Here is a 26,031-nt window from a genome sequence, read left to right as displayed (position 1 = left end):
GGTGGTGGAGGGTAGTGTTGGCTGTGCTGTTGAAAATTGCCTCTGAATCGGGCTGGTATCTGGGTCTCCAGCGTCCCTGTGCATTCCCTCGCCTGGCTAAAAAACGCCTGCTGCCTCTATTGTAGGCTCCTCTTTGGTTTGTGGTGTCTTGATCAGTGTCACTGTTAGTACCTTCATTGTCAGACCCAGAGGCATCTGAAAATGTGGTTCTGTAGTAGGGGATCTCTGTGTATAGTCATAATCTAGTGAATAGTCCCGCTCATGTGCGTGGACCCCGGCAATCAAAAATAATCTCTTAAATTGTCAAGAAATGCAGAACTGCAAGACACTTAAGAGAGAATTAAAGACAAATAATGCAGCCTATATCCACAGGCTACACTGTCCAGTACTTCCACTAGAAATTCCATCAAAAAAACCACACACAACACAGCCTGCCCAGTTTCTTCCATAGTGAAACTTGCCTCTACCAGCAAAAGCCTCTGGAATGATAGAGAGGAAGGCACGGACAGACAAGCCCCATAGGCTGCCATTATGTGGCTTACAATAGGATACTGTGCCTTTAAGAGAACTTTCCAGAACTTTCTCCCAGTATCCCAGAATGCATAGCAGGTCCCTCTTACTTTCAGTTATTTTATCCGGCTTCTGCTAACAGGACCCTGGCATTGAGCTCTTTTCAAGGGTTTATTGGATTTTATTCACTTTTTTGATAAAAAGTGTTTGATATATATTCCTTGGTGTTTTCCTTCTCTCCTGTGTGTTTGTTCAGGCTTTTAGGGCTCTAAAATGCCTGCTCTTTTAGACAAATGCCCAGTCTGTGGAAGGAAGAAGGCCAAGAGTGATCCACATGAAGTCTGCATTATCTGTCTCCCTGAGGCACATGTCCCTGAAGACTGCGACATCTGCCAGCACCTTTCAGCAAGGACCCTGAGGGAAAGGCTGAAGATTAGGCTTCAAGGCCTTGAGGAGAGACGACTGCAGGTTGCAGGTGGGTCTGGGCAGGCTGGGAAGGTTCCCTCTGTCTCTGCTGAGGCCTCTGGGGGGCTCCCCAGAGGCAGGAAGACCTGCAAGCGGTCCCAGTCTCCGACGGCGTCGAGAGGGATGACGACGGTGTGTTCCCCATCTCCCCGGGCTCCGGGTCGAGAAGGCGTGAGAGGTCGACGTCGAGGGGCCTGGTTCGGCCGCCGTCGAAACCACCGTCAACGGTGTCTTCTTCGTCGACGTCAGCGTCGAGCCATCGACGTCGAGGGAGGACAGGCAGGCGTCGGCGCTCGTCGTCGAGACGACACCGCCGTTCGCCGTCAAGAAGACGATTCCCGGCGAGAAGACGATCGCCGTCGAGAAAGCGGTCGCCGTCGAGAAGACGATTGGCGTCGAGAAGACGATCGGCGTCGGGGATCTTCGGCATCGAAGACCTCAAGGAAGAGGACGGCGTCGAGGAGGAGTCGGTTGTCGTCGCGGATGCGGCGTTCGACGTCGAGGAAGGATAGTTCGACGCCGCGGAAGCGACGTTCGACACCTGAGTCGCGGAGGCGACATCCGACACCGGAACACCGTCGTTCGGAGTCGAGAAGAAAGAGATCAGCGTTGTGGAGTCGTTCGCACTCCCCGAAGCGGCGCAGAAGGGATTCTGGTGCGAGAAGTGGTCTGATGGAGGACGCCGGAGGCGGCGATCACGTACTGGAGAGGCGGATTCGCAGTCCCCTCCTCCGAAGAAGTCACCGGGTTTGTTGTACTCGGTGGTATATACGCCACCACGGCCGAAGTCTCCTCCTCCTCCTCCTCCTCCTCCACCGAAGGAGAATCCTCCCGTCAACCCTCCTCTTCCATCAGGACAGCCGCCACCACTGCTTCCGCCGCATGGGCCCGCCCCTCGGCCGGTGATACCCCCTGTCCCTCCGCCGAGATCGGTGTCGCTACCGCTTCTCCCTACTCCGCCTAAGGGGACTCCAAAACCTCGTCCCCAGGATAAGCCACGGAAGACGCCCCCAAGGAAACCTGCGGAGCGCCCACGGACCGAAAGGTCACGCTCTCGTTCCCGGAGGAGGGAGCGATCGCGTAACAGGTCGTCCACGCGGTCGAGACATCGCCATAGGAGGCACAGATCTCGCTCACGCACGAGGTCCTCAGGAACCAGGGACTTCTCCCCGACGTTGTCGGGATCACCGGATACAAGGGTGTCTCCGGTTGATGACTTGGTGGCGTTCCATGATGTCCTTCTGCGTGGCGCTGCCAAATTGGGCATATCCTTGACGGTGCCCACGCCTAAGACATCAGTCATCTTCGAGACACCTGTCTCATCCACTACTACCTTTGGTGCCGGGCCTGGAGGAACCGGCCAAGGACCTTTTCCTCACCCTTGCGGTGACTAAGGCGGCGCCATCGAGATTGCAGAAAAAGTACCGGGCTCCCGATTCGGACCCGGTTTTTCTACGGGTGGACCCTCCTCCGGATTCCGTGATTGTGACGGCGGCCCGCAAACAGCATGCCACCACCCCGTCATCCACAGTCCCCCCGGACAAAGAATCTAAGCGGATAGATTCAGCGGGAAGGAAGGTGTGTGGAACATCGGCGACCTCTATGAAGGCTGCGAGTGCCACGGCTCTCTTGGGTCGCTACGACCGCTCCCTCTGGGAATCTCTTCAGCAGTTTGCAGAACATTTACCTCGCGAAAAGCGGGAGGATTTCCAGGAAGTGCTAAATGAGGGGATGCTGGTAGCTAATCAGATTATCAGCGCTGCGGCAGATTCATCCCTATTAGCGGCACATGGCTTTTGCCATGGAATCAACCAGAGACGACACGCCTGGCTCCGCCTTACGCCTCTGAAACCAGACGCGCAGCAGAGGGTAGCCAACCTTCCATTCTCCTGCGAAACCCTCTTTGGGAAACATGCGGATGACGAAATTGGCCCGCATGAAGGCGGAGGCCGAAACACTCACGGCTGTGGGTCTGGAGAAGCCTAAAGAAACGAAGAAATCGTACCGCCCATTCCAACGGCGGTTCGGTGGGCAGGGCAGAGGACATGGCCAAGCTTCGGGACAGTCGCAACAACAACAACAGTTCCGTAAGCCGTTCCAGAAACGCCAGAAGGGCAGAGGAGGCCAGCAGTCGGCTCCAGCGACCAAGGGCCAGGCCGGGTCTAGGCCCTAGGAACCTACTTCCCCCGGATCTGTTACCCACTCCGTAAGGGGGAAGCATTCAATTTTTTCTGGCAGAGTGGAGAAAAATTACTCAGGACAAGTGGGTGCTGAATATTGTTTGCAATGGATACAGTCTTCGGTTCACCAGCCCACCTCCATCAATCCCGCCGGTCAGTTCGCAGTATCAACTGCAGGAGCTCCAGGCGGAGGCAGATATCTTTTTAAGGAAAAGGGCGATAGAAGACGTACCTCTGTCTCAGAGAGGAAGAGGTCTGTACTCCCGGTTCTTCCTGGTTCGCATGAAGGACAAGAAAGAGTTCAGGCCCATTCTGGACTTGCGACAGGCAAACAGATGGATTTGCAGGGAAAAGTTTTGCATGCTGTCGTTGCATCAGATTTATCCTCAGTTGCAACAGGAAGACTGGCTATGTGCTATAGACCTACAGGATGCGTACTTCCATGTGCCCATTGCACACAAACACAGGAAGTTCCTGCGGTTCCAAGTCGGCGCCAATCGTTATCAATACACAGTACTCCCATTCGGACTAAAGTTTGCGCCAAGAACATTCTCAAAGTGCATGGCGGTGGTAGCGGCACACCTGAGGAAGAACAAGGTGTTTGTCTACCCGTACCTGGACGATTGGTTGATCAAGGCATCCTCCTTCTCGGAAGCGCGAGCACACTTCCAGAAGACATGCGTTCTCTTAAACAAGCTGGGGTTGCACGTCAACATGTCCAAGTCTGTCCCGACTCCAGTCCAATGCATACAGTACTTGGGAGCCTCCATCAATATGCTGTCAGCAAGCGTGTCTCCTTCGTAGGAGCGACGATTATCACTCCTTCGGAAGGCTCAGGCTCTTATGACCACTCCATCTACAACAGTGAGGACGGTGTCTTCTCTACTGGGATCGATGGCCTCTTGTATCTTCCTGACGCCACACGCGCGGCTGCACATGAGGCCGCTGCAGGAGTGCTTGGAGGACCAGTGGGATCAGAGGAAAGGGTCTTGGGACGACAAGATACGTCTGTCTCTGCATGCTCTTCAGTCACTGAAGTGGTGGTGAATCTCCTCAGAGGGGTCCCCTTCCACAAGGATATTCCCACGCAGACTGTCGTGGCGGATGCTTCTCTCCAGGAGTGGGGAGCGCACTCCGGAAGTCTACAGATTCAAGGAACGTGGTCCCCGATGGAGGCCACGTATCACATCAATTTCCTGGAACTCAGAGCTGTTCACTTGGCACTGAAGGCTTTTCTTCTGTCCTTCCAGACCAACTCTCTGCTTGTACAGACGGACAATACCACCACAATGTATTACCTCAACAAGCAGGGGGGTTCGAGATCACGCACTCTGTCGCAGGAGGCGCAGGCGATCAGTCACTGGCTTCTGGCCAGAGGACTGACGATGACGGCTACCCATCTGCCAGGTGTGCATAATGTTCAGGCAGACACGCTGAGCAGACTGATTCAGGAAAACCACGAATGAGTCATAAACGACGAAGTACTAGGAGACGTCTTCACAAGGTGGGGAACTCCAGACGTAGATCTGTTCGCCACCGCTGAAAACAGCAAATGCCGAGACTTCGCCTCCAGGTACTACCAGCAGGGGACGCTGGGGAATGCGTTATGGATACACTGGTCGAACAGCTTTCTGTACGCTTTTCCACCCATTCCCCTGATTCCGGCGGTACTCCTCAAACTGGCCCGGTCCAGGGCTCGGATGATCCTGATCGCCCCGGAATGGCCCAGGCACTGGTGGTTCACGGACCTGCTTCACCGGTCTCTCCTTCCTCACATTCGGCTGCCGTGCAGGCCGGACCTTCTCACGAAGTTCGGGGGGCTGATGTTGCACCCCAACCTCTCGTCTTTGAGTTTGGCGGCATGGCTCCTGAGATAGTGCAATATGGCCATCTCAATCTGCCCGTAGATTGCATGGACATACTGAAGGAGTCTAAGAGACCTTCCACTCGGACTTCCTATGCTTACAAGTGGAAGATGTTCTGTATCTGGTGTCAGTCCAAGAACTATGACCCGACGACGTGCAAGAAAGATGTCATCCTTCCTTACCTTCTGCATTTGGCGCAGTCTGGCCTTAATGTTCATTCCATTAAGGTTCATCTTGCTGCATTGACTGCCTACAGGAAATGCCCTTCACAGACTTCCTTTTTCCAGGTCCCTGTGATCAAAGATTTTTTGGAAGGCTTGAAGAAAGTGTTCCCTCCTGTCAGGCTTCCTTCGCCTTCATGGGAATTGAATGTGGTGCTGTCCAGATTGATGAAGGAGCCTTTTGAACCTATTCATAAGGCTTCGTTGCAGCACCTGTCCTGGAAGACGGCATTCCTCGTGGCCATTACATCAGCCCGCAGGGTGAGTGAAATTCAGGTATTGTGTTGCCAAGAACCTTATACTGTATTTCATGCTGCTAAGGTTGTTATGCGTACTCACCCTAAGTTTCTTCCCAAGGTTATTTCTGATTTTCATGTCAACCAGACTATAACTTTGCCTAAGTTTTTTCAGAATCCTTTATCTCTAGCGGATAGGTCTCTACATTCCCTGGATGTTAGGAGGGTGTTGAAATTTTATCTGGATAAAACCAAAGATATTCGTAGGTCTGACCAGTTGTTTATCAATTATGGATCAGTCAGGACGGGTCTTGCTACCTCTAAGCAGTCCATTTCTAGGTGGATTGTGTCCTGTATACAATTGTGTTACCAAAAGGCTAATAAGACCTTAGGAGGTAAACCTAAGGCTCATTCCACCAGGGGCTAAGCCGCCACGACAGCCTTGCTCCTTAACGTGCTGATTGCTGAAATCTGCAAGGCAGCCACTTGGAAGTCGGTTCATACCTTTGCTAAGCATTACTGCCTGGACACTGATGCCAGGGCAGATGCTCAGGTTGGACAGGCTTCACTGCGGAATTTGTTCGCACAATAGTGGTGTTAATTTCTTTTCTCCACCGCCGCTTTGGTGTGGGTATTGGCTTGCCATTCTATTCACTAGATAATGACTATACACAGAGATCCCATACTACAGAAGGAGTAGTTTCTGTCCTGTAACTCCAGTTCTGTAGTAGGGGTATCTCTGTTATAGTCATAAGCGCCCGCCCTCCTCCCCGGTGGAGATAATTATTCGTGTAAGGAATGCTACAGGTCTGGCGTGCTACGCCTTCAAAAAGAACTGAAAGTAAGAGGGACCTGCTATGCATTCTGGGATACTGGGAGAAAGTTCTGGAAAGTTCTCTTAAAGGCACAGTATCCTATTGTAAGCCACATAATGGCAGCCTATGGGGCTTGTCTGTCCCTGCCTTCCTCTCTATCATTCCAGAGGCTTTTGCTGGTAGAGGCAAGTTTCTCTATGGAAGAAACTGGGCAGGCTGTGTTGTGTGTGTTTTTTTTGGTGGAATTTCTAGTTGAAGTACTGGACAGTGTAGCATGTGGATATAGGCGGCATTATTTGTCTTTAATTCTCTCTTAAGTGTCTTGCAGTTCTGCATTTCTTGACAATTTACGAGATTATTTTTGATTGCCGGGGTCCACGCACATGAGCGGGACTATTCACTAGATTATGACTGTAACAGAGATACCCCTACTACAGAACTGGAGTTACAGGACAGAAACTGCTCCTTACTTTCTTGGGTATATGGGTCTGATTGGATTGATCTGACGCCTCTCCTAAAGGTTCTGGCTGATAGTAGTTGTCTGCCAGATAGGGATAAACTTTTTCTTTACTAAAGTATTGGACATATTTTTTAAGTTTATCCATCTTTCTTTTGAGGAGATAATCACTATATGATTGCATTTCTTTCTCCATGTCCTCAAGTTTTTTAACAGCGTCATCTACTGCCGTGCTGTTTTTGAGTTTTGATTCTAGGTCAGCTATTTCTTGGAGGAGAGCTTCCACTAGATGTTTAGCTGTTTCTACTATCAGCATCATGAGGTCCCTCGAGCATCTATTAGCTATGAGGGACCATCTTTCTAGAAACCTCCGTATTTGTACAAAAAGTCCAGGAATGTTCCTGACTCTGAGGCCTTGAGGTATAACTCCTGCTCTGAGATACTGGAGCATGAAGTGACCATGTAGTTCTCTTCTTTTTGTTTTTTTCTTTAATGCCAATAGCTGCTGATACTCTGTATTATTTTGGATGTTTTTACTTAATGGGGTATCAGTTGTTGTTAGGTCTCCTGCCATGGAGACAAAGTCTTCATCCGAAAACACGAATGTGAGTAGTTTATCCATGTTTCGGTGTAAGAGAGGAGGGGAGGGGGAAGGAGTGGGAATGACACACAAAGAAAAGAAGGAGGCGAAAGCGGAGAGAATACTGGAAGAAAAAAAGGGGGAGGGAAAAGGGGGGGAAGATATGTATAGATAGGCAACTAAGAGTGACTGGATGGAATATATAGGAGAGGTAGGGTAGGTGCTGGTGGGAGGAGTGTATGTAGCAAAGGAATGGGGAGGGAACCTTAAATTAAACTAAGAACCCCCCGCACAGACAGGCTGTGGAGACAATGGGTGTAAGAAAAGGAGGTATCCCCAACTAGAGTTCCTAAATCGGGATCACTGTTATGTTTGGAAGGACAAATATTTAGGAACATGAGTTTTATCATTTTTTGTACTACTTGAACTCATTTATGAAATGTATATTTATGCTAAAATGTATTGTGATGCACAATAAGCATAAAATGAACATCATGAGAATTAATGTTGGATCGGCAATGAATGTTAAAAAACCAGATCCCCAATAATTATATTGTTGAATAAAGCACCCTTTTTATGATATGCTCCAGTCTATTGTCTACCCATAGTCAGTCATTTTTGCTGTCAGTAACCTTTGTTGTCAGTCCGTGTCCATCCAAAACTCATGTTCCTAAATATGTGTCCTTCCAAACATTCCAGTGATCCCGATTTAGGAACTCTAGTTGGGGATACCTCCTTTTCTTACACCCCCTAAGAAGTACAGGGCGCCAGATACAGCACCGGCGTGTTTAACAGGAATCCTAAGCCGGACTCCGTGGTGACACAGGCGGCCCAGAAGACCTCCTGGAATCCTTCGGTCCCTTTGTCGCTTCCTCCTGATAAGGAGGGAAGAAGAGTCGACAAAATTGGGAACAGGCTTTCCTCAATGTCGGCAATGACGGTAAAGGCCGCGAACGCCCTAGCGCTCTTGGGACTCTATATTAGACAATTGTGGGCACACATAGCCCCATACCTGTCGGAATTGCCAGATTCATCCAAAGAGGAAGTAAAGGGGTTCTGCTAGATGGTGAAGCATCGGCGTCAAACTATAGACTGCGCGATGGATATCGCATTAACAGGGTTCCGCCAGTTAGCTGGAGCAGCAGTCTTGCGGCTCCAACGATGGCTAAAGGCACCCTCTTTCCATCCTGAGGTGGAAACAAAGATTTTTGACATGCCATATGATGGCCAGTTACTATTTGGCACAAAAAATTGACAAAGCGTACACTGCGATAGCTTTGGGAACTCTTCAGTATAAGAAACAGTCCTTTAGTAGAAATAAAGGAAGAGGATAGTCTTCCTACAGGGGAAATTATCAATACAAGTCTTCCTGCTCTTCAGGCCAGAGTAGACCGCAATACCAACAGCGCCAACAACAGCAAAACAAGAAATCCTCTTTTGGGAAGTCGTCCTTTCAAGGTAAAGGACAGCGGAAATAACAAAAATCTACGGCTTCTTCTACGAGAGATCTGGATTATGCTCCAAAAAGCAGCAATAGAGAGAGTACCTCCATCTCAGAAGGGAAAAGGGTTTTATTCCCGCTTCTTTTTGATCCAAAAAAAAAAAGACAAGCAGTGGAAACCAATCGTAGACCTCGGGGCCCTCAATAAATTCCTAAGAAGCAGTCGTTTTGCGTGGTAACGATCCAGGAGGTCTTGCAACTACTGTAAGAGCAGGATTTTAGAATGTCCCTAGACCTACAGGACGCTTACTTCCATATCCCAATTCACAGGAATAACAAAAAGGTACTTGCGATTTGCAGTCGCGGGCAGACACGTGCAATTTCGCGTTCTGCCCTTCGGGCTCAAGTCTGCACCGCGCTTATCCACGAAATGTCGTACCCCGGTGGCGGCATATCTCAGACAGTGCCATCTCCAAATCTTTCCGTATCTGAATGACTGGCTGGTTAAGGCTCCATCCTTAGAAGACGCGTCCAGGTCTTCCAACGACTGTTTAATGCTTTTCGATTGCTTGGGTCTCACCCTCAATCAGGAAGAATCGGTCCTACAACCTTCTCAGTGCATCAGTTTCCTAGATGCAACCCCGGACACACGACCAGCAAAAGCTTTCCCACCCAGAGAGTGGATGAACAAGCTCCTTGCACTAGCTGCTATAGTAGCCTGGAAGAAAGTCTTGACAGTCCGCCTCTTCAAATCCCTCCTAGGGATGATGTCATCGGGTATCCTCCTGATTCCTCACTGTCGACTACGAATGAGACCTACAAGAGGCGCTCTCGAAGCAGTGGGTCTAATGCACAGTGTCATTCGACGACCACATAAAAGTGAATCCTCAGATGGTCGGACCCTGCAATGGTGGATGTTATCCAAAACCTGTCCCAAGGCTTGTCATTCCTGCTTCCGGCTGCTCCTCATGTTGTCACAACAGGCGCCTCCTTGGAGGGCTGGGGAGCTTTTCTGCAAGAGCTACAGATAAGCGGGAAGTGGTCTCCTATGGAGAAGAAACTACATATCAATCTGCTTGAACCACGGGCAGTCTTCCTGGCCCTTCAAGCTTTCCTGCCAAGAATCAAACATTCCCTGGTGCTCGCCCGGACAGACAACACCACGACTATGCACTACCTCAACAAACAGGGAGGGACAAGCTCGCTGACGCTCTCTCGCGAGTCGCAAAAAAATCTGGAATTGACTCATACTTCACAATGTAACCCTAAGGGCGGAATATGTCCCAGACACGGGCAATGTGCTCTCCGACGCGTTGGGCAGGCAGAAAACATTGTCACACGAGTGGGAGCTACATCAACAAATTATCGACCAGATCTTCTCCAGATGGGGCACGCCGTAAATCGATCTATTTGCGACGAGAATGAACGCCAAATGCCCACACTTCGCAAGTTGGCATCCCCAGTCAGGGTCTCTAGGGAATGCATTTTCCATCGCATGGCGCAACGTCTTTGCGTACGCCTTTCCGCTATTCCCGATGCTTCCCAAAGTCCTGAGGAAAGTTTAGGTGGAGCCTTGTACTCTAATTTTAATAGCCCCAACTTGGCCGGGGCAACATTGGTTCACAGAGCTCCACCGTCTATCCCTGGAGCCGCCGATCCACCTGCGGCAGTATCAATCTCTGCTCACAATGAACAACAATCAAGTTCAACATTCGGATCTGAAGTCTCTCAGGTTAGCTTCCAGACTCCGGAGTTCCGAGAGTTCCACAATCTGAATATTCCACAAGACTGTAGAGACATACTTGCCAGAGCAAGGGCGGATAGCATAACCAAAACGTATTCCCTGAAATTGAAGCGCTTTTGTGTTTGGTGTGCAGATCAAGACATTTGGCCTTTCTCCTCCTCACTGGAGCAAATCTTACCTTATATATTACAACAGACACAGTCGGGCCTAGCCCACTCCTCCATTAAAGTACACTTAGCAGCAATATCTCGTTATAAAAGAACTTCAACGAGTCAATCTCTCTGGTCAAGCAGGTTGATTAAACAATTTCTAAAAGGATTATGCAGATCTTTCCCGCCAGTAAGGATGTTGCCACCTACCTGGCATCTCAATGTGGTTCTTAACCAGCTCATGAAGCATCCGTTCGAACCAGTACACAGAGCTGACCTAAAGTATGTCTTGTGGAAAACAGCACTCCTCCTGGCACTCACATCTGCAAGGAGGGTCAGTGAGCTACAGGCGTTTTCAATCCAGGATCCTTTTCTACAGTTTAAAAACGACAGATTAATCCCGAGAACCAATCCTAGGTTTATCCCAAAAGTCCCGTCGGACTTCCACCTAAATGAACCTGTGGTTCTGCGTTCCTTCTTTCCAAACCCAAGCACGGCAGCTGAGAGATCGCTGCATTCTTTGGATCTCAAACCATGCTTGAAGTTTTACAATGACAAAATGAAAACATTCCGGAAATCTAACCAGCTATTCGTAGCTTACAGCAGACCTAGGAAAGGTCCACCACTTACCAAGCAGAGCACCTCGAGATGGATTTCTGCAGCCATTGCATTCCAAAGTGAGAGCGCACTCCACAAGAGCTATGTCCACTTCTATGGCTCTCTTTGCAGGGGCGCCAGTCATTGACATTTATAGGGCGGCAACATGGAAGTCGCCGCATACCTTCTCTAGGCACTACTGTCTGGATACAGAGCTGATGAATGATGCAGCAGTGGGACAAACAGTGTTACGCCATCTATTTCAGAAAGGTGAGCCTTCCTCCGTCCCTCCATCCTACTCTGATATGCACATTTCTTTACTAATACTTATTGTGGATGTCTAATGATGGTTCATGCTCACATGATGTGTATTATCTAAGGACTTGTATATGCTGTTCCATCAGAAATGTGAACTCTGCATTGCTTGCTACTCTGATTCAGGCATGTGAATCTATGAAAGACACCCATAATACTGGATAAGAAATGCGTTACTTACCTGTTACTGCAGTTATCCAGTATTGGTGTCTTTCATAGATTCACATGCAACCCTCCCGCCTTCCCTAGAAGAACTCACCTAACTCTCTCAGTGTCACGCCTACTTAGCTTAGTGCGTACGAAAATCTGAGGGACTGAGGCTCGTGCCAGGAAGGTTCTAGAGGGAGGTGATAGCTGATTGGCTCTTATCTAGAGTTTGGTCCTTTTTACAAAAGGACATGGATATGTTACTAAGGTGAGGCCTTTAGGCCTACTATTCTCTATGTATGTCTATAGGACATTACTTTTCTTTGTACAGGAGACTCCCGTCTCGACGTCGGGGAATGATTCAGGCATGTGAATCTATGAACTGGTTCTTTGTAAGCTATTCTTTAACAGTTTCTAGCAATTAGGTTTGTGAACAAGATACAGTTGTTATAAGTTATTGTTTTCCAATTCCATTCAAAGTAGATATGTTCGGTGATAATGGAGAACATCCAACACGTGTTTCGTCACAGATGTGACGTTTTCTAAGTTGTGTGGTAATACAATAATGCAGATGTCAACCATAATGTAAGCATTACTAGTTTGTAGATCAGAAGATCGTTAATGTAGTGCCCAAGCTAAAGTAAATGTTAACGTAGAAATGTCCACACCAAACGGAGACCCAATAAAAGAAGAAGTGTTTGAAGAAGTAATGTGTCAGCAATATTTGGGGTGAGTAACATGCAAAGAAGTGATGTCGAATTGTCCTTATACAAGTTCATGTGGGCTAAGAATAATAAAAGAAATGTGAGAAAAGATATAACACCAGCTGTGTAGAATCAAAAAGTTACCAAAAATTAAACTACCTTTGAAAAAGTAGAAAGTGAGGCGTATATAGTGGCGGAAGATGGAAGTCGTCCCGAAAACCTCTTGATAAACGTTTTAGCTGTTAAAAACAGATAATTTCAAATATTGGGTCAAGGATAAGCGTACTCATATTGATGGTCAAATGAGGTAAATGGCCTTCTAAATAGTAAATTTTAATAGGTTAATGCAGGAATGGTATCTCCAATAGTAGAATTCTTCTAAGTGACTATTAAGTATGGTAATACGGCACTCAATAATAGTGGAAGCATGTCAGCCTCACTATTTAAAGGTAAAACAAAAAGAAAAACCAAATCATTTCATTTGTAAGAATATTTGTAAGGCATGTTGGAGCGAGAGAAGGGAGCAGTTAGGCTACCTAAATAACTAAGAAGTCTACAAGTCTATTACTGAAATCAATCTAATGCGGTTAGAGTTTAGTATTGCTCATAGTTAAATGACTGCGTAAAGCGTTTAAACTGAGAACTAACCTCATTGGGTAGAGTCCACGCGAATTAAATTGGACTTTCTATAATTTTATCGAAAAACGGACCATAATAAGTCCCTGTGGGAAAGGAAAGACAAAATAAGGGAAAACGCGGATAAACAGATATCCTAAAGGCATTCTATGTTACTTATAACAGACTGCAGCCCCAAGTTAACTCAACCCAGATCCACACCGTCAAAGGGGTAAGGACCGTGCAGTTTAAATGGACAAAGACACTGTACTAGGGACAGGGAACTAACCTGTGTAGTCGTCGCCGTCATCGATATGTGATAAAGTGAGACAGTCGGCTTGTGACTGTTCTATTAAAGTCCGGTTGAGGCTTCCGGGGTGAAGCGTAAACATTAAAAATGTTCTATGCATACATGTACGTAGTGAACCAAACAAACCTTGTTGGGCTTTATTGACTAGGGTTTTTTTTTTTGGTTCGATTATCAACCAAGTGAAGCAAAGATTTGAATGATACGTCTCCTGGCAGTCTTGATATCTGCTAGTAGCTTAACCTAGCAGAATATTCCCAAGCGAAGGGACTTTTATGCTAAGCACCATGAACTGTATTCAGATGAGTAAATCTCACAGTAACCCAAAAGTTTTTTATTTGAAGTTTCTAATCTGAAATTTTTAAACAATGTGGGCCCACTTTTATCTATTTTCAAAAATTACATTTTCTGGTACTTTAAATTCTAACTGAATTTATAAACTGTTCCTTATAATTCAGATTTTAAATTCAACCATCTGCTGGACTCATGTGAAATGATTTCATATGTTTTCTTTGTATCTTCATCTTTAAATGTTTTTATGTAGTTTTGTTTGTCCAAAATTTTATATTTGTTAAGTAATCTTTTATGGCTTACTTTTCTGGTACTCCAAATAAAGAGTTTATTGATTCAGTCACAGCTTTGCTTTGATGTTTTTATACTTTTCTGACTTGGAACTGGAAATGACATAAACATTTGGCCTTTGGTAAAGGTGCACTGGGATCTCAGAAGGACTGCTGCCATATTGGTTCATATTGAAGCATGGTGGATAGTACAATTTCTGAGTGATAAGTACCTCTCCTTCGCGACTACTGGGTTCACGCTTGTCCCTGGTCACAGTACTGAGGGTACAGCTTTTGTTCTCTTACTCATGAGGAAGCCAGCAGCATGAATGTAAGTCTGGCCTGAGATGTGCAGCTCGAATGTACAGGAGGAGGATATGGCCCCAGAGACATATTTGGACACTCCCCGTGCTGCAACCCAACAGGGTCACATCTGGCACATATAGGAGCCTGCTTCTAAGAGAATGGACTCAGAAGTATCCAAAAGTACATCCTCCATCACAGAACTCTTCACAAGATTCTTGAGATCTAACATGGCCCTTACAATTTTGTTAATCAGAACATATGTTCCTGTCTGGCAAAACTCTTCAGCTTGTTACTCTGTTTCCAAACTTTCTCAGTCAGCAGGATTTTTGAGCCCTCCATCTCTTCTTCCATCTCAAAATGTTCTGCCTTTGTAACTTAAATATGAGGTTTATTGTAGCCGCTGTGAAAATAAACTAGAACGCAATACAATCTCGTTTTGATTTTTGTTATGTCATTATTTCTTACCTTAACCCCCAAGTAATCCTGATTTATTTATAACTTATCTTTGTTATTTGGTCCTATAACTATAGACCTTGAGCCTTATTTTCTTGAATATTGACTTGCTAAGCGTCACTTTAATGATTTGCTGCATATTCTTCCTCTCATTAGATTCATCATGCCAGTAACGATTGAATCAACATTTTTTGTTTTTATTTTCATATACTTTGTCACCTTTTGTAAAAGATGCTTTACATAATCTGGATTGATTTCAGTCTCTTAGATTTTAAATGTAAAATACCAAATCATTCAGGCAATCTAGTCACCTTTCATCACATAAAGTGATCTTTCACCTGATAATCAAGCAGCTAAATCCACTAGCGCTAATGTAGAATTAATGGCTTTCCAGAGACGTCTCTGTTTAGAATTGATGGCTTTCCAGAAGCATTTTTCAATCTCCAGGATTTGCAGGACAGCTACATGGGCCACGTATACGTTTTGTAAGCTTCTTTTGGTCATGATGCCTTTCATACCCTTTTGCCCTACCACTAGTCCCCATATGCTGTTGTCAGCTGCTAAAGCATTCAGCTGTATGTCTCACCCCAGCCAGCTAAGAATGAAGGAGAGCATGCTGTCAGAGTAATGTTACAGTTTCATTCAAAGTGATTTGGGTACTCCTAAATCTAGCTCACCCAGAAGGTTGTCACTACCATTTCCACTATGCATATACAGTCATCAGCCATTCCTGTTTTGGTGGTGTTCTTTGATAATAAAATCTTGGAAGTGTGCAACTGGTGACTTCTCCTTAGTGGCACTTTACCTTCAGCATTTTTGGTGATGAGGAGCCTCCTCTTCGGGATGCTGGCTATCACCACCACCCTGAGGATCTGCCTCTGTAATCAATTCATCAAACACAACCTGCTCAGTTGTACCTGGTGTCTGTATTTTCTCTGCAAAAGTTTACAACTGTCTTTAGGTAACTTACTTTTGGTTGCTTACCGTTAGCATTCATGGAGTCAGCAGCAGGCAAGTTGTCTCACGTTGGTTAGCCTGCAGTCGATGCCTGCAGCATGTGAGCTTCCTTATGGTTGCCTGACATGTGGAGCCAGAGGCATGTGTTGCTTGAGCTTTTTGCGTTCCTGAGAGGACTACACTTTGCATTCTTGTGCACAATCTCCCTTCACATCACACTGCATCAGAGCACGCAAGCGGCCATCGTGTCATCTATAATGCATTTGGAAATGCATCAGTATGTTTGGAGTTGTGCGGACGTTTAACCGATTTACATCAGAAGTTTGGCGCACTCTGAATAATCATCTCTGGGATTCACCGTGTCATGATAGCACAATAGTAAGGCAACATTTATTTCATGTACTGACAGTTTTGAACGACATTCTGCGCATCATTTTTTTTTGTTTAGCAGTCATTCCATCAACTATGAAGGTAGTAGATGTATTTGTCTGTTCTGACTCAACTCATTACATACAGGAGGAATAGATCTCAAGTGCTAAGCTACTTTGTTAGGTGTGTCTCATCTCTTCGACATTAACGGTGGGACTTTTGTTATTTATTTTTAACAGATTGTTACCCCACATTGCTCATGGCAGCCACATGCATGTCTCGACTCCCTCCATCATTAAATGATGCTGGAGAATCCCTTCTTCCTTTGGAAGAGATGGAATAAAGCATTTTACTTATATTTAGTGAACTAAAGGACGTAATATTTATAAGAATTTAAAAGAGATTCCATGGGTGGGGAAATGGTGCACCGGTTGGTATTTTCAAAAAGTCAATTAAGATGCTGGAGTTACATTTTGGCACCCACATTAATATTGTTCTAGAAAGACATATATTTTCTCTCGTGGATACACTGCAATTTGAAAATCAGGCCTCTCTGCGAGTGGCAGAATGAGGGCACTGTGTGTTTTTAAAATACCCCTCACACACTATGAATCCCATAGTGTCATTCTCCCATCATTGGGGTCCTCCCGTCCCTCTACGGGGCTGGGCGTGCTTCGACCTACGAGTGACGCGGGAGCACTTATATTTTTGACAATAGGCTATGTGATGTGATGAGGATAGTGATATGTGTTAGGGAGTGTAGGGACCTATTTACGTGAATGGTAGTGTAAAAAAAGAGTAGAAATTCCCTGGCTAGTCGAAAAAATTAACTTTAATGGCTTTGCAAGCTGGGAACATTAAAAAGCGGGTTAGTAAGTAGAATTACAAGTGTGGTCTACTTTGTCGACATGACATGTTTCATAGGCAGACCCCTCCTGCCTACTCATCAGGACCTCTGTTGATCCCTACAAAAAAACTCAATTCTGAACTAAATGTTAAATGCCTATGGTCCTAAAACTTAACAGCAAAAATCGGCTGCAAGGTTTAGCCTCGGGGCTTGAGTTGGCCCTTAGTGAGGCATTATCATGAAAAATTACCTAATATGGTCTATTTGAAGCGTGGTGATAGGGCCTCATGAGCCTGCGTCTTAGGGTGATTAGTTGACTGGTTAGTGACCGCATGCCTAATCTGGCTTTATTCCATACCCTTCAGCAGCTTCCACAGAGCTGTAAAGTATAAAAATGTGGACACACGGTTTCAAAGTTTAGCAATATGAGGCTATGCATAATGCTCCCAGAATTCTCTCTGATTAGATGCAAATATTTGCAGTAGCTTGAAAGCAAGATTAATGAATCGTTGCTTTCAATATAACATGTTGCTAAAAAATGAAAGTAGGACATTTTTTTTTTTCTAAACTACTGTAAAATTTCAGCACTGAACACTCGAGCTTAATTTACATGGCTGAGTCAAGAATACGTAGAACTGCCCTCTGACCTCACTTAGGACCCTTGAGTGGTATAGTATAAAGATTACCAATAATAGGTCCCAATTACATAAAAAGAAACGTTTGGACACTTATAATTTGATATACTAAATAATCGCCACAGCAGGACAATAGGGTTACATGCACTGTACAGTATGCCCCCTTTTTGTGATGATTCTTTGTATATAAGGTTAAGAATGTTTCTTTTTCTTCTTTGCAGTATGTATTCACAATTTGTTTCTATTGGCGTGTTGTCTTAATTAATGTACTGTCTTTGACGTAAGAATAATTGTGTATGTCTGTTTCATGTAAATGTCTCTCTCAAAAAATAAATGAATGATAATGACAACTTACCTGCTTTTTTGAGTAAATTGATCACATGAGCTAGACATATTAATGCTAGAAAGGGAAAACATGCATTATTTTTTTCTCTAAGATTTCTTAAGTAACCACAGCTCATTATGTGGAGTTCTCCACTGTCAAAAGTATCTATGATCTATGGTCTGAGTGGTACCCCCATGTTACAATGTATTGATGATTCCAACCTCTCATGCCCTAAACTCAATCACTGCCCCATAACAGACCAATTATTTCCTCTAAATGGCAATGTCCCCTGTTTTCCCATCAGTCTAGAGAGAATAGGACCTACTAGTATGTATGAGTTATTTATGGTAGCAAAAGTGTTTTAGTGTTGGCCGGTACGTATCCCTTCCTCCATGTGAACACACCGTAGTCAATTCTCTATCTCTATCTGCACCACTAAGTGTAGATGGAGCCCAATAGTTCGAGCTTTTGAAAATGGCAGATGTCAGCACGATCGAGGAGTCTGTATGTAAAAGCAACTGGCCTCAAAACATTTAACCATTTCTGAACACCTTACCTGCGCCTTAGAATGTTGAGGGATTATTGAGTAACCAGAACAGGAATAGTGTTGATGAGTAACCTGCCACTTTGTTTCTGGAACAAGAGCAGTGTATTCCCTGTAGGTACATGCGTAATTACATGTCTGCTTAGTGGGAATGTCATGCACACATTTATCTAGCAATTCATGTTTTGCTCATCTGCCCCTGAGATTTTCATCCACTAATTGCTTTCTCTCACAGTTAACACGGAAGAGGTGTATGCTGCAATGAAACTATGGTAAATACTGATATGCTCCTGTGCAATGACAACCAACTTCTACAGTGCATGTGATTTCCTGTTATTGTCGTTGACATACACAAGCGCATTTTTCTTAATCCTGTTCTCCCTCCTATGTTCACAGATGACATAGTTGAACAGGTGGCTACTTCATATGAGCCTGCATATACAGTCACTTTGGGTCAAAAGGATATCGATGCAGCAGTCCATTCACCCTGTCCAGTGACACCCCAGACAGCTGTGGAGGAGGAAGAGCCACAAATCAGCACCACTGCATCTTGCACCATACGACAAACTGTAGGCACACAAACACATCCTCTAGCAGCACAGGAAGGCATAGCAACTCTGGACCTGTTAAGGGTGCAGCAGAAACAGTTACGGGTACTCAATGATCTCTGTAGAAGGTTGGGCAGCATTGGTAGTGATGTTGCTGGTGCATGTGCTACCATGCAAATCTCTCTTGATCGCATATGGGAGAGCATAGACACCATGGCTCAAGCAATGGTCAGACTTGCAGACAGACCTATTATTAACTCAGCTGAGCGATCCCAAGCTCAAGTTGACAGATCATTGTGCTGCGCAATGAGCCGCTTGGCAAAACAGACCTCAGTTCTCAGTAGGCAAACTGTTACCCTTCATGAAGACATGGTAAAGTGTAATACAGATCTGGCTAGGGGGCTTGCAGAGGTCTCATCTACAATAACTACATTTGCAACAGGTAGAGTCCACATGCAACAAACTTCAACATCATTGTCTGACAATGAAGGTTTCATTGTTGACAGTGAAGCTGTTCTCTCCACTACCATTGACATAGAGTAGGGATACTTAGGGACATGCTCACAGTCCAGTGCCTCCAAAGATGAGAATGCATGAGGTTATGTCAGGAAATTATTATAGTACACATATGTTGATCCCAGACATTTAAAAAATATATTTGCTAGTGCTTGTTAGTTCCTTTATCTAGCGCCTAATTTCTGTTTTTGTTGTCCTATTCGCACAGAAAATGACTGGAGCACTGGGCCAGCTTATTGTTTTTGTTTTTCTATAGATCTGTTAAGAGACAATAAACATGTACCCACATGTATACAGAAGTCTGCTTGTGTCTTTAGGTCTTTAGTGGAAGAGTGTGTAAAATTGATAAGGATTTTTCTTTTGCAATTTTTTTGAAAATTATATACATTTTTTTGTTTTTAAGAAACAAGTAGCCAGAGAACACCTCAGCTAAAAGTAGGTCTGTTAGAGAACAAGTCTGCCACTACCCAACTTTTAGAAGGTGAATGAATTCTCTTGCAAAAAAAGGGTGGTGGGGAGAAATGTCTACAAAAACGTTTTTTGTATGTGGTCCCCTTTATGCGGAGATAGGTAAATTTAGTAAACGTGGTAGATTTCATAAGCTGGATGAAGTTGGCAAATTTTGGCGGGTTTTGAGGGTGAAATGTGCTCACCTCTTGTTTTGGAACTCACATGTCTATAAACCTTACAATTTTTTCTGAGCCACCTTATACCACCTAGACTACCCCCTGGCTTGCTCTGACAGTGTTCCGGCCATATTAGTGTGATAGATTGTCCTTTCTATGTTGGAAATTCACACTTCTGCATGTAGTCGCTTTCGAACAGTATTGTTGTGCCACTTGTTACCTGCAGCTGTTATTTTGCAGCAGGTTACTCAATCTATCTGCAGGATTCTGCAGGGTTCTGCAGGGTGTATGCAAATACTTAATTTCAGTAAGCCGGATGTCCGTGTTACCCCTTTACCTCTTTATCGCTTGTTCTACAATATGAGTACAAATATGAGTACCTCCAGTGCCTCTGTGCAGCGGGCTTATAAAAAGGGGAACAGGATCCACTCATGGGAACGATAAGCACCGAAATATGCAAGGGTTTGAGATGTTTACTCATCTACGCTTTGTATCTTTGTACAGAATTTCATATGGTCTATGTGCTTTACAGTTACCACAGAGCCAGGCATGACCCATCTTGCTGAAAAAGAGACACATTGGTTCTCTGCATCACTGTGGTCTTCCTGGCTCCTGTGTCTGTCAGACCCTTCAATAATTTACCATTTATGGGCATCTCTACTTGTATTTCACCAGGCTAGAATATAGGTTGGCTGGGTCAGTTACCCCCTCACTCTCTAAATGACATCATTCTGTATCCTGTGGGCCAACTTATATCCCAATCTCTGCAATTCCTACACTTGCAATCCCCTTGGACAGTGCATTGCCAACGGACTTCTTGGAACATAATAGTGTGTTCTCTTTTGTCTGAGTACGACCAGGCAAAGCACAACCTCTCCATGGAAGGATAAAATAGTTCTTTAAGCCTTCTTTTTCTCAACTGTTTTCCCTGCACCCTCTACAGTTTCTCAGAATGTGTGGGCCTTGTGGAGAATCGCTTATTTTTCTTCTCCTGCTTCCTATTCATGTTTAGGTCCTGACACACTCTTTTTGTGTGTCCCAACACCCTAGTGCTTACCCATATGTGTTAGCTCCTCTTCCTAGTGCCAGGTCCATTCTGCTCTAGCTAGTCTCATGAGCGAGCATTGCTTTTTTCTCCTCCAGTGCAGTTTTTTTCTACTCCAGTCCAAAAACTGAGGACGTCTTCGTCTCTTCTGTACCAAGAGCTACTGTTGTCTTTTCCCTTCCAGCACCAAAGCTGCCAGCTACAATGTCTGTTTTTTGTCAGCCTTTGTGTTCTCATACTCAAACCTGTGTTCTTGCAGCTGAGAAGGGAACAAGTTGACTGGCTACTTCTAGCCCTGTACAGTGTAGCAAAGGAGCCATCCTCTTGTAGGTCTTCTGCCTGTGCCACCTCTGGTTCCTACCATTCCCCCCTTGGCTCTTTATATATTTCTTCTTTCTGCAGTGATCTGTACCTAACAGACTTCCTCCTAGGCCTCCAGGCCTTTCCTCTGGCAATCCATCTTGGCTCAGCTGCTCATCATGATCCTCTTTTCCTAGCACATGAACCTTCATTTCTATGACTGACAGGTCTGACAAAATGAGCAGATCCATTTTTGCTAACTTGTTTTGAAATGGGCATTAAGATTCAAGTCAAGTCAAGTCAAAAGAATTTATATAGCGCGCTACATACCCAGAGGGTCTCAAGGCGCTGGAGGAAGGGTGGGGGGATTACTTGTCGAATATCCAAGTTTTAAGTTGCTTTCTGAATGCTAGATGGTTCTGAGTGAGACGAAGGTGAGTGGGGAGTGAGTTCCAGGTCTTAGCGGCCAGGTAGGAGAAGGATCTACCTCCCGTGGTGGTTTTATTGATGCGAGGCACGGTAGCAAAGGCTTGGCTGGAGAAACATAGCTGGCGGGGGGGGGGTGTAGAAGGAAAGTCGAGTGTTGAGGCAATCGGATCCGAGTTCGTAAAGTGATTTGTGTGCGTGGGTTAGGAGGCGGAAAGTAATCCTCTTATTGACGGGGAGCCAGTGGAGTTTTTTCAGTTGACTGGAGATGTGGTCTTTACGTGGGATGTCGAGTATTAGTCTGGCTGATGCGTTCTGGATGCGTTGGAGTTTTTTCTGGAGTTTTGTGGTGGTGCCGGCGTATAGGGTGTTTCCGTAGTCCAGGCGGCTTGTAACCAGCGCATGGGTGACCGTTTTTCTGGTTTCGGTGGGGATCCAGCGGAATGTTTTTTTGAGCATGCGAAGAATGTTGAAGCAAGATGATGAGACGGCGTTGACCTGTCTGGACATCGAGAGTGAGGAGTCTAAAATGACGCCCAGGTTCCGTGCGTGATCCGTCGGGATGGGTGCTTTTCCAAGAGCCTCTGGCCACCAGGAGTCATCCCAGGCGGAGGGGGAGGTTCCTAAGATAAGGACTTCTGTTTTATCTGAGTTAAGTTTTAGACGGCTATGCTTCATCCATTCGGCTACTTCTTTCATTCCTTCATGAAGGTTGGTTTTGGCGGTATTAGGGTCTTTGGTGAGTGAGAGGATCAGTTGGGTGTCATCTGCCTAGGAGATGATGTTGAGGTTGTGTTGGCGTGCGATGGCTGCGAGGGGGCTCATGTATACGTTGAAGAGGGTGGGGCTGAGTGAAGATCCTTGTGGCACGCCGCAGATGACTTCAGTGGCCTCTGACTTGAATGGTGGGAGGCGGACTCTCTGGGTTCTTCCGGTGAGGAACGAAGTGATCCATTCCAGTGCTTTTCCTTGGATTCCGATGTTTCTGAGGCGCTGTAGGAGGATGTTATGGCAGACTGTGTCTGAAGGCTGCGGAGAGGTCGAGGAGGATGAGGGCGACTGTGTCTCCATTGTCCAGTAGAGTTCGAATGTCGTCTGTTGCGGCGATGAGGGCGGTCTCCGTGCTGTGTTTGGCTCGGAAGCCGGACTGTGAAGGGTCGAGGGATTTGTTGGTTTCGAGGAAGGCGGCGAGCTGGTTGTTGACAGCTTTCTCGATGACTTTGGCCGGGAATGGCAGAAGCGAGATGGGGCGGTAGTTTTTGAGTTCGGTGGGGTCAGCTGTGGGTTTTTTCAGAAGGGAGCTAAGTTCGGCGTGTTTCCAGATTTCTGGGAAGGTGCCGGAGTTGAGGGAGCAGTTGATGACGTCTCGGAGGTGTGGTGCTATGATGGAGTCTGCTTTGTTGAAGATGTGGTGAGGGCATGGGTCTGTTGGGGATCCAGAGTGAATGGAGTTCATCAGACGGATGGTGTCCTCAGTGGAGATGGGGTTCCAGTCATTGAGGATGTTCAGGGGGGGTGAGGGTGCGGCAGAAGGTTGGGTGGGTTGGTCTCCGGGTTGGTTGTCGAAGCTGTTGTGGATGTCTGCGATTTTGTCGTGGAAGAACGAAGCTAGGGAATCGCAAAGGGTTTGCGAGGGAATGATGTCGTTGGAGTTGGCGGAGGGGTTGGTAAATTCTTTGACGATGTTGAATAATTCCTTGCTGTTGTGGGCGTTGTTATCAAGTCGGTCTTTGAATGCGGCTTTCTTGGCAATCCGGATCAGTTTGTGGTGTATGCGGGTGACGTTTTTGAAGGCGTCCCTGGTGCTGGTGTTTGGGTCTTTTTTCCAGGCTTTCTCGAGGGAGCGACAGAGTTTCTTAGATTTCTTAAGATCATCGTTGAACCAGGAGGCGTTTTTGCTGACTAGTTTGGTTTGACGTTTTTTCAACGGTGCTAGGATGTCGGCGCTGTTGGATAGCCATTGGGAGAGGTTAGTGGCTGCTTGGTCGGGGTTTGAGGAGTGGACAGGGGGGTTTTGGAGAAGCGATGAGGAGATCTGGTCGATGGTGATTTTGTTCCAGTTTCTTCGTAGAGTGGGTTGAGGGAGGTTGTAAGATGTGGTCTTATTGTAGGTAAAGTGAACGCAGCTGTGGTCCGTCCAATGTAGAGTTGTGGTGTGACTGAAGGAGATATGTTTGCTGGAGGTGAAGATGGGGTTGAGTGTGTGACCTGCGATGTGGGTGGGGGTATTAACAATTTGTTTGAGTCCGAGATTGGCGAGATTGTCCAGGAGGGTGGTGGTGTTGCAGTCGAAGCTCTTTTCCAGGTGGAAGTTGAGGTCTCCAAGTAGAATGTAATCCTCGGAGGGGAGAGCGTGAGGGGTGATAAAGTCGGTGATGTCGTCACTGAATTGTGCGCGGCATCCTGGAGGTCGGTAGAGGAGGGTGCCTCTGAGTGTGGTCTTGGGGTCGGTGTGGATCTGGAAGTGAAGGTGTTCGGCGCTGTTAAGGTTGACGTCTGAGCTGGTAGAGATGAGGATGGAGTTCTTATGAACGATGGCGATGCCTCCTCCAGTTTGGTCGGTGCGGTCCTTACGGATGATCTTGTATCCTTCCGGGATGGCAATGGTGATGTCTGGGGCTGAGGAGGCGTTCATCCATGTTTCTGTAAGGAAGGCGACGTCCGGGGAGATGGTGTCTAGTAGATTCCAAAGGTCGATCGAGTGAGCAGTACTTTAAAAATCAAATGCACAGATAAGCCAAGAATGATCCCAACAGCCTGAGCGAGGTCGTGCTGAATGAGGCAGATAGTAACAGTGGCGCTATGCGTGTGAGGCGCTATAATGCAAAGGTAGCAGCAGTTCTGTGTAAAGCGCGCAATAACGATACCAGGGAGCGTTTCAGCTGATGAACAGGAGGAGCGTGGTGGAGCGACCAATGTCATTTAATGTATGTTATCTCAAAGAAGATGTCTACATTCTCCTAGAACAAGAATGTGGGAAAAAGGTTGTCTTAAGTTACAGTGAATTGCATAGTGGCTGCAAATTATACATCTGAATGTCCCTGACCTGCTATTATGCTAATATGAATAAGCAATGAAATGCACGTCTCTGAGACTAGTCACACATTGAATACGTTCAGCATTTGTAGCAGCGTTGCAACCGTCTTTTGCATAAAGAGAATGATTATGGCACAGGCACACACATTCTGCTTCATAAAAAAGATAAAGCATGGCTAGCTGCACTAGTAGATTCCAGTGCACACAATAGGTTCAGGACTGCTGATTGCACTGTATACTTCCCTCACTTACTCGAAACAAAAATGGCACAGGCAGCATCGGTGCATTCTTTCTACACAAGCAAAACAGAAACAACATAGTTGTTTGCAGTGCACATTTCCCTTTGACCACACACAAAACTTGTACAGTGTAGCTAAAAGTGTGAGCAGTACCTGTACAGCACACCCACGCACCCCTTGCTGTATTTTGCCTTGCATGTATTTAAGGGCCCCCAATATTGTGCATACGCTCATTTGTTTAGGACGTATAATTCATGATTCATTTTTAATAGCTGATGCATTTATTTTCATTATTGTACAACAATGTGTTTTACAGGCAATACATGTATTTGTGTGTTTGGTTAGCATGCTTCTAATTCATATATTAATTCCTCATCTTACATAACGTTAATTTTTCTCAAAATAAATGGCATACAAAGTATAGTGTAACTGATCACAGAACTCTCAGTGAGAGGGATCAGGAATTTCTAACAGCATTCCAGTCAGCAGGACATAGCTTTTCTGAGTCAAGCCATCCAATTCCTGCTGTGCTATTTGTTTCATGACGTTTCTTCTCGTACAACCGTAACCAAGCCTTTGTCTTGCACACAGGCATCTGAAAACAAGACAAACATAAATAAATTATAGGTCTGAATTTGTGTTGATTCTACTGAAATACTAACCCCCATTATGGCAAAATATGTGATGCCTAGTGTTAGACCTGTCAGCCTTAGGGTAGTCTTCCCCCAAACGTTTTGCCCTCCCCCTCTGATTTTTGCTGAATTCGTTTTTGTTGCACTTTACCGCTGCTAACCAGTCCTAAAGTGCTTGTGCTCACACCCTAAAACATGGTAACTTTGGCTTACACCTAATTACCCTACTTATTTTACTTATAAGTCCCTGGTCTGGTAACTTGAATGCTACTAGTGGTCCTGCAGCACTTATTGTGCTACCTACTTAAGAAGCCCCTTC

At 45.8% G+C, this 26,031-nt stretch overlaps 1 protein-coding gene across 1 annotated transcript in view; it reads left to right on the top strand.

Moving 5' to 3' along the window:
- The window catches only part of DMRTB1 (DMRT like family B with proline rich C-terminal 1), a 275,605-nt gene extending 256,006 nt beyond the window's left edge, over positions 1 to 19,599 (top strand). Inside the window, exon 4 of the mRNA XM_086936196.1 lies at positions 18,741 to 19,599. Within this exon, the coding sequence (XP_086792322.1) occupies positions 18,741 to 19,435 (695 nt within the window). The 3' untranslated portion in view covers positions 19,436 to 19,599. The remainder of the gene's footprint in view (positions 1 to 18,740) is intronic.
- The last annotated feature ends 6,432 nt before the right edge of the window (positions 19,600 to 26,031 follow it).

The sequence above is a fragment of the Lissotriton vulgaris genome, chromosome 1_1 (genome assembly GCF_964263255.1).
Source record: "Lissotriton vulgaris chromosome 1_1, aLisVul1.2, whole genome shotgun sequence".
NCBI lineage: Eukaryota > Metazoa > Chordata > Amphibia > Caudata > Salamandridae > Lissotriton > Lissotriton vulgaris.
This window is presented reverse-complemented; position numbering and strand designations above follow the sequence as displayed.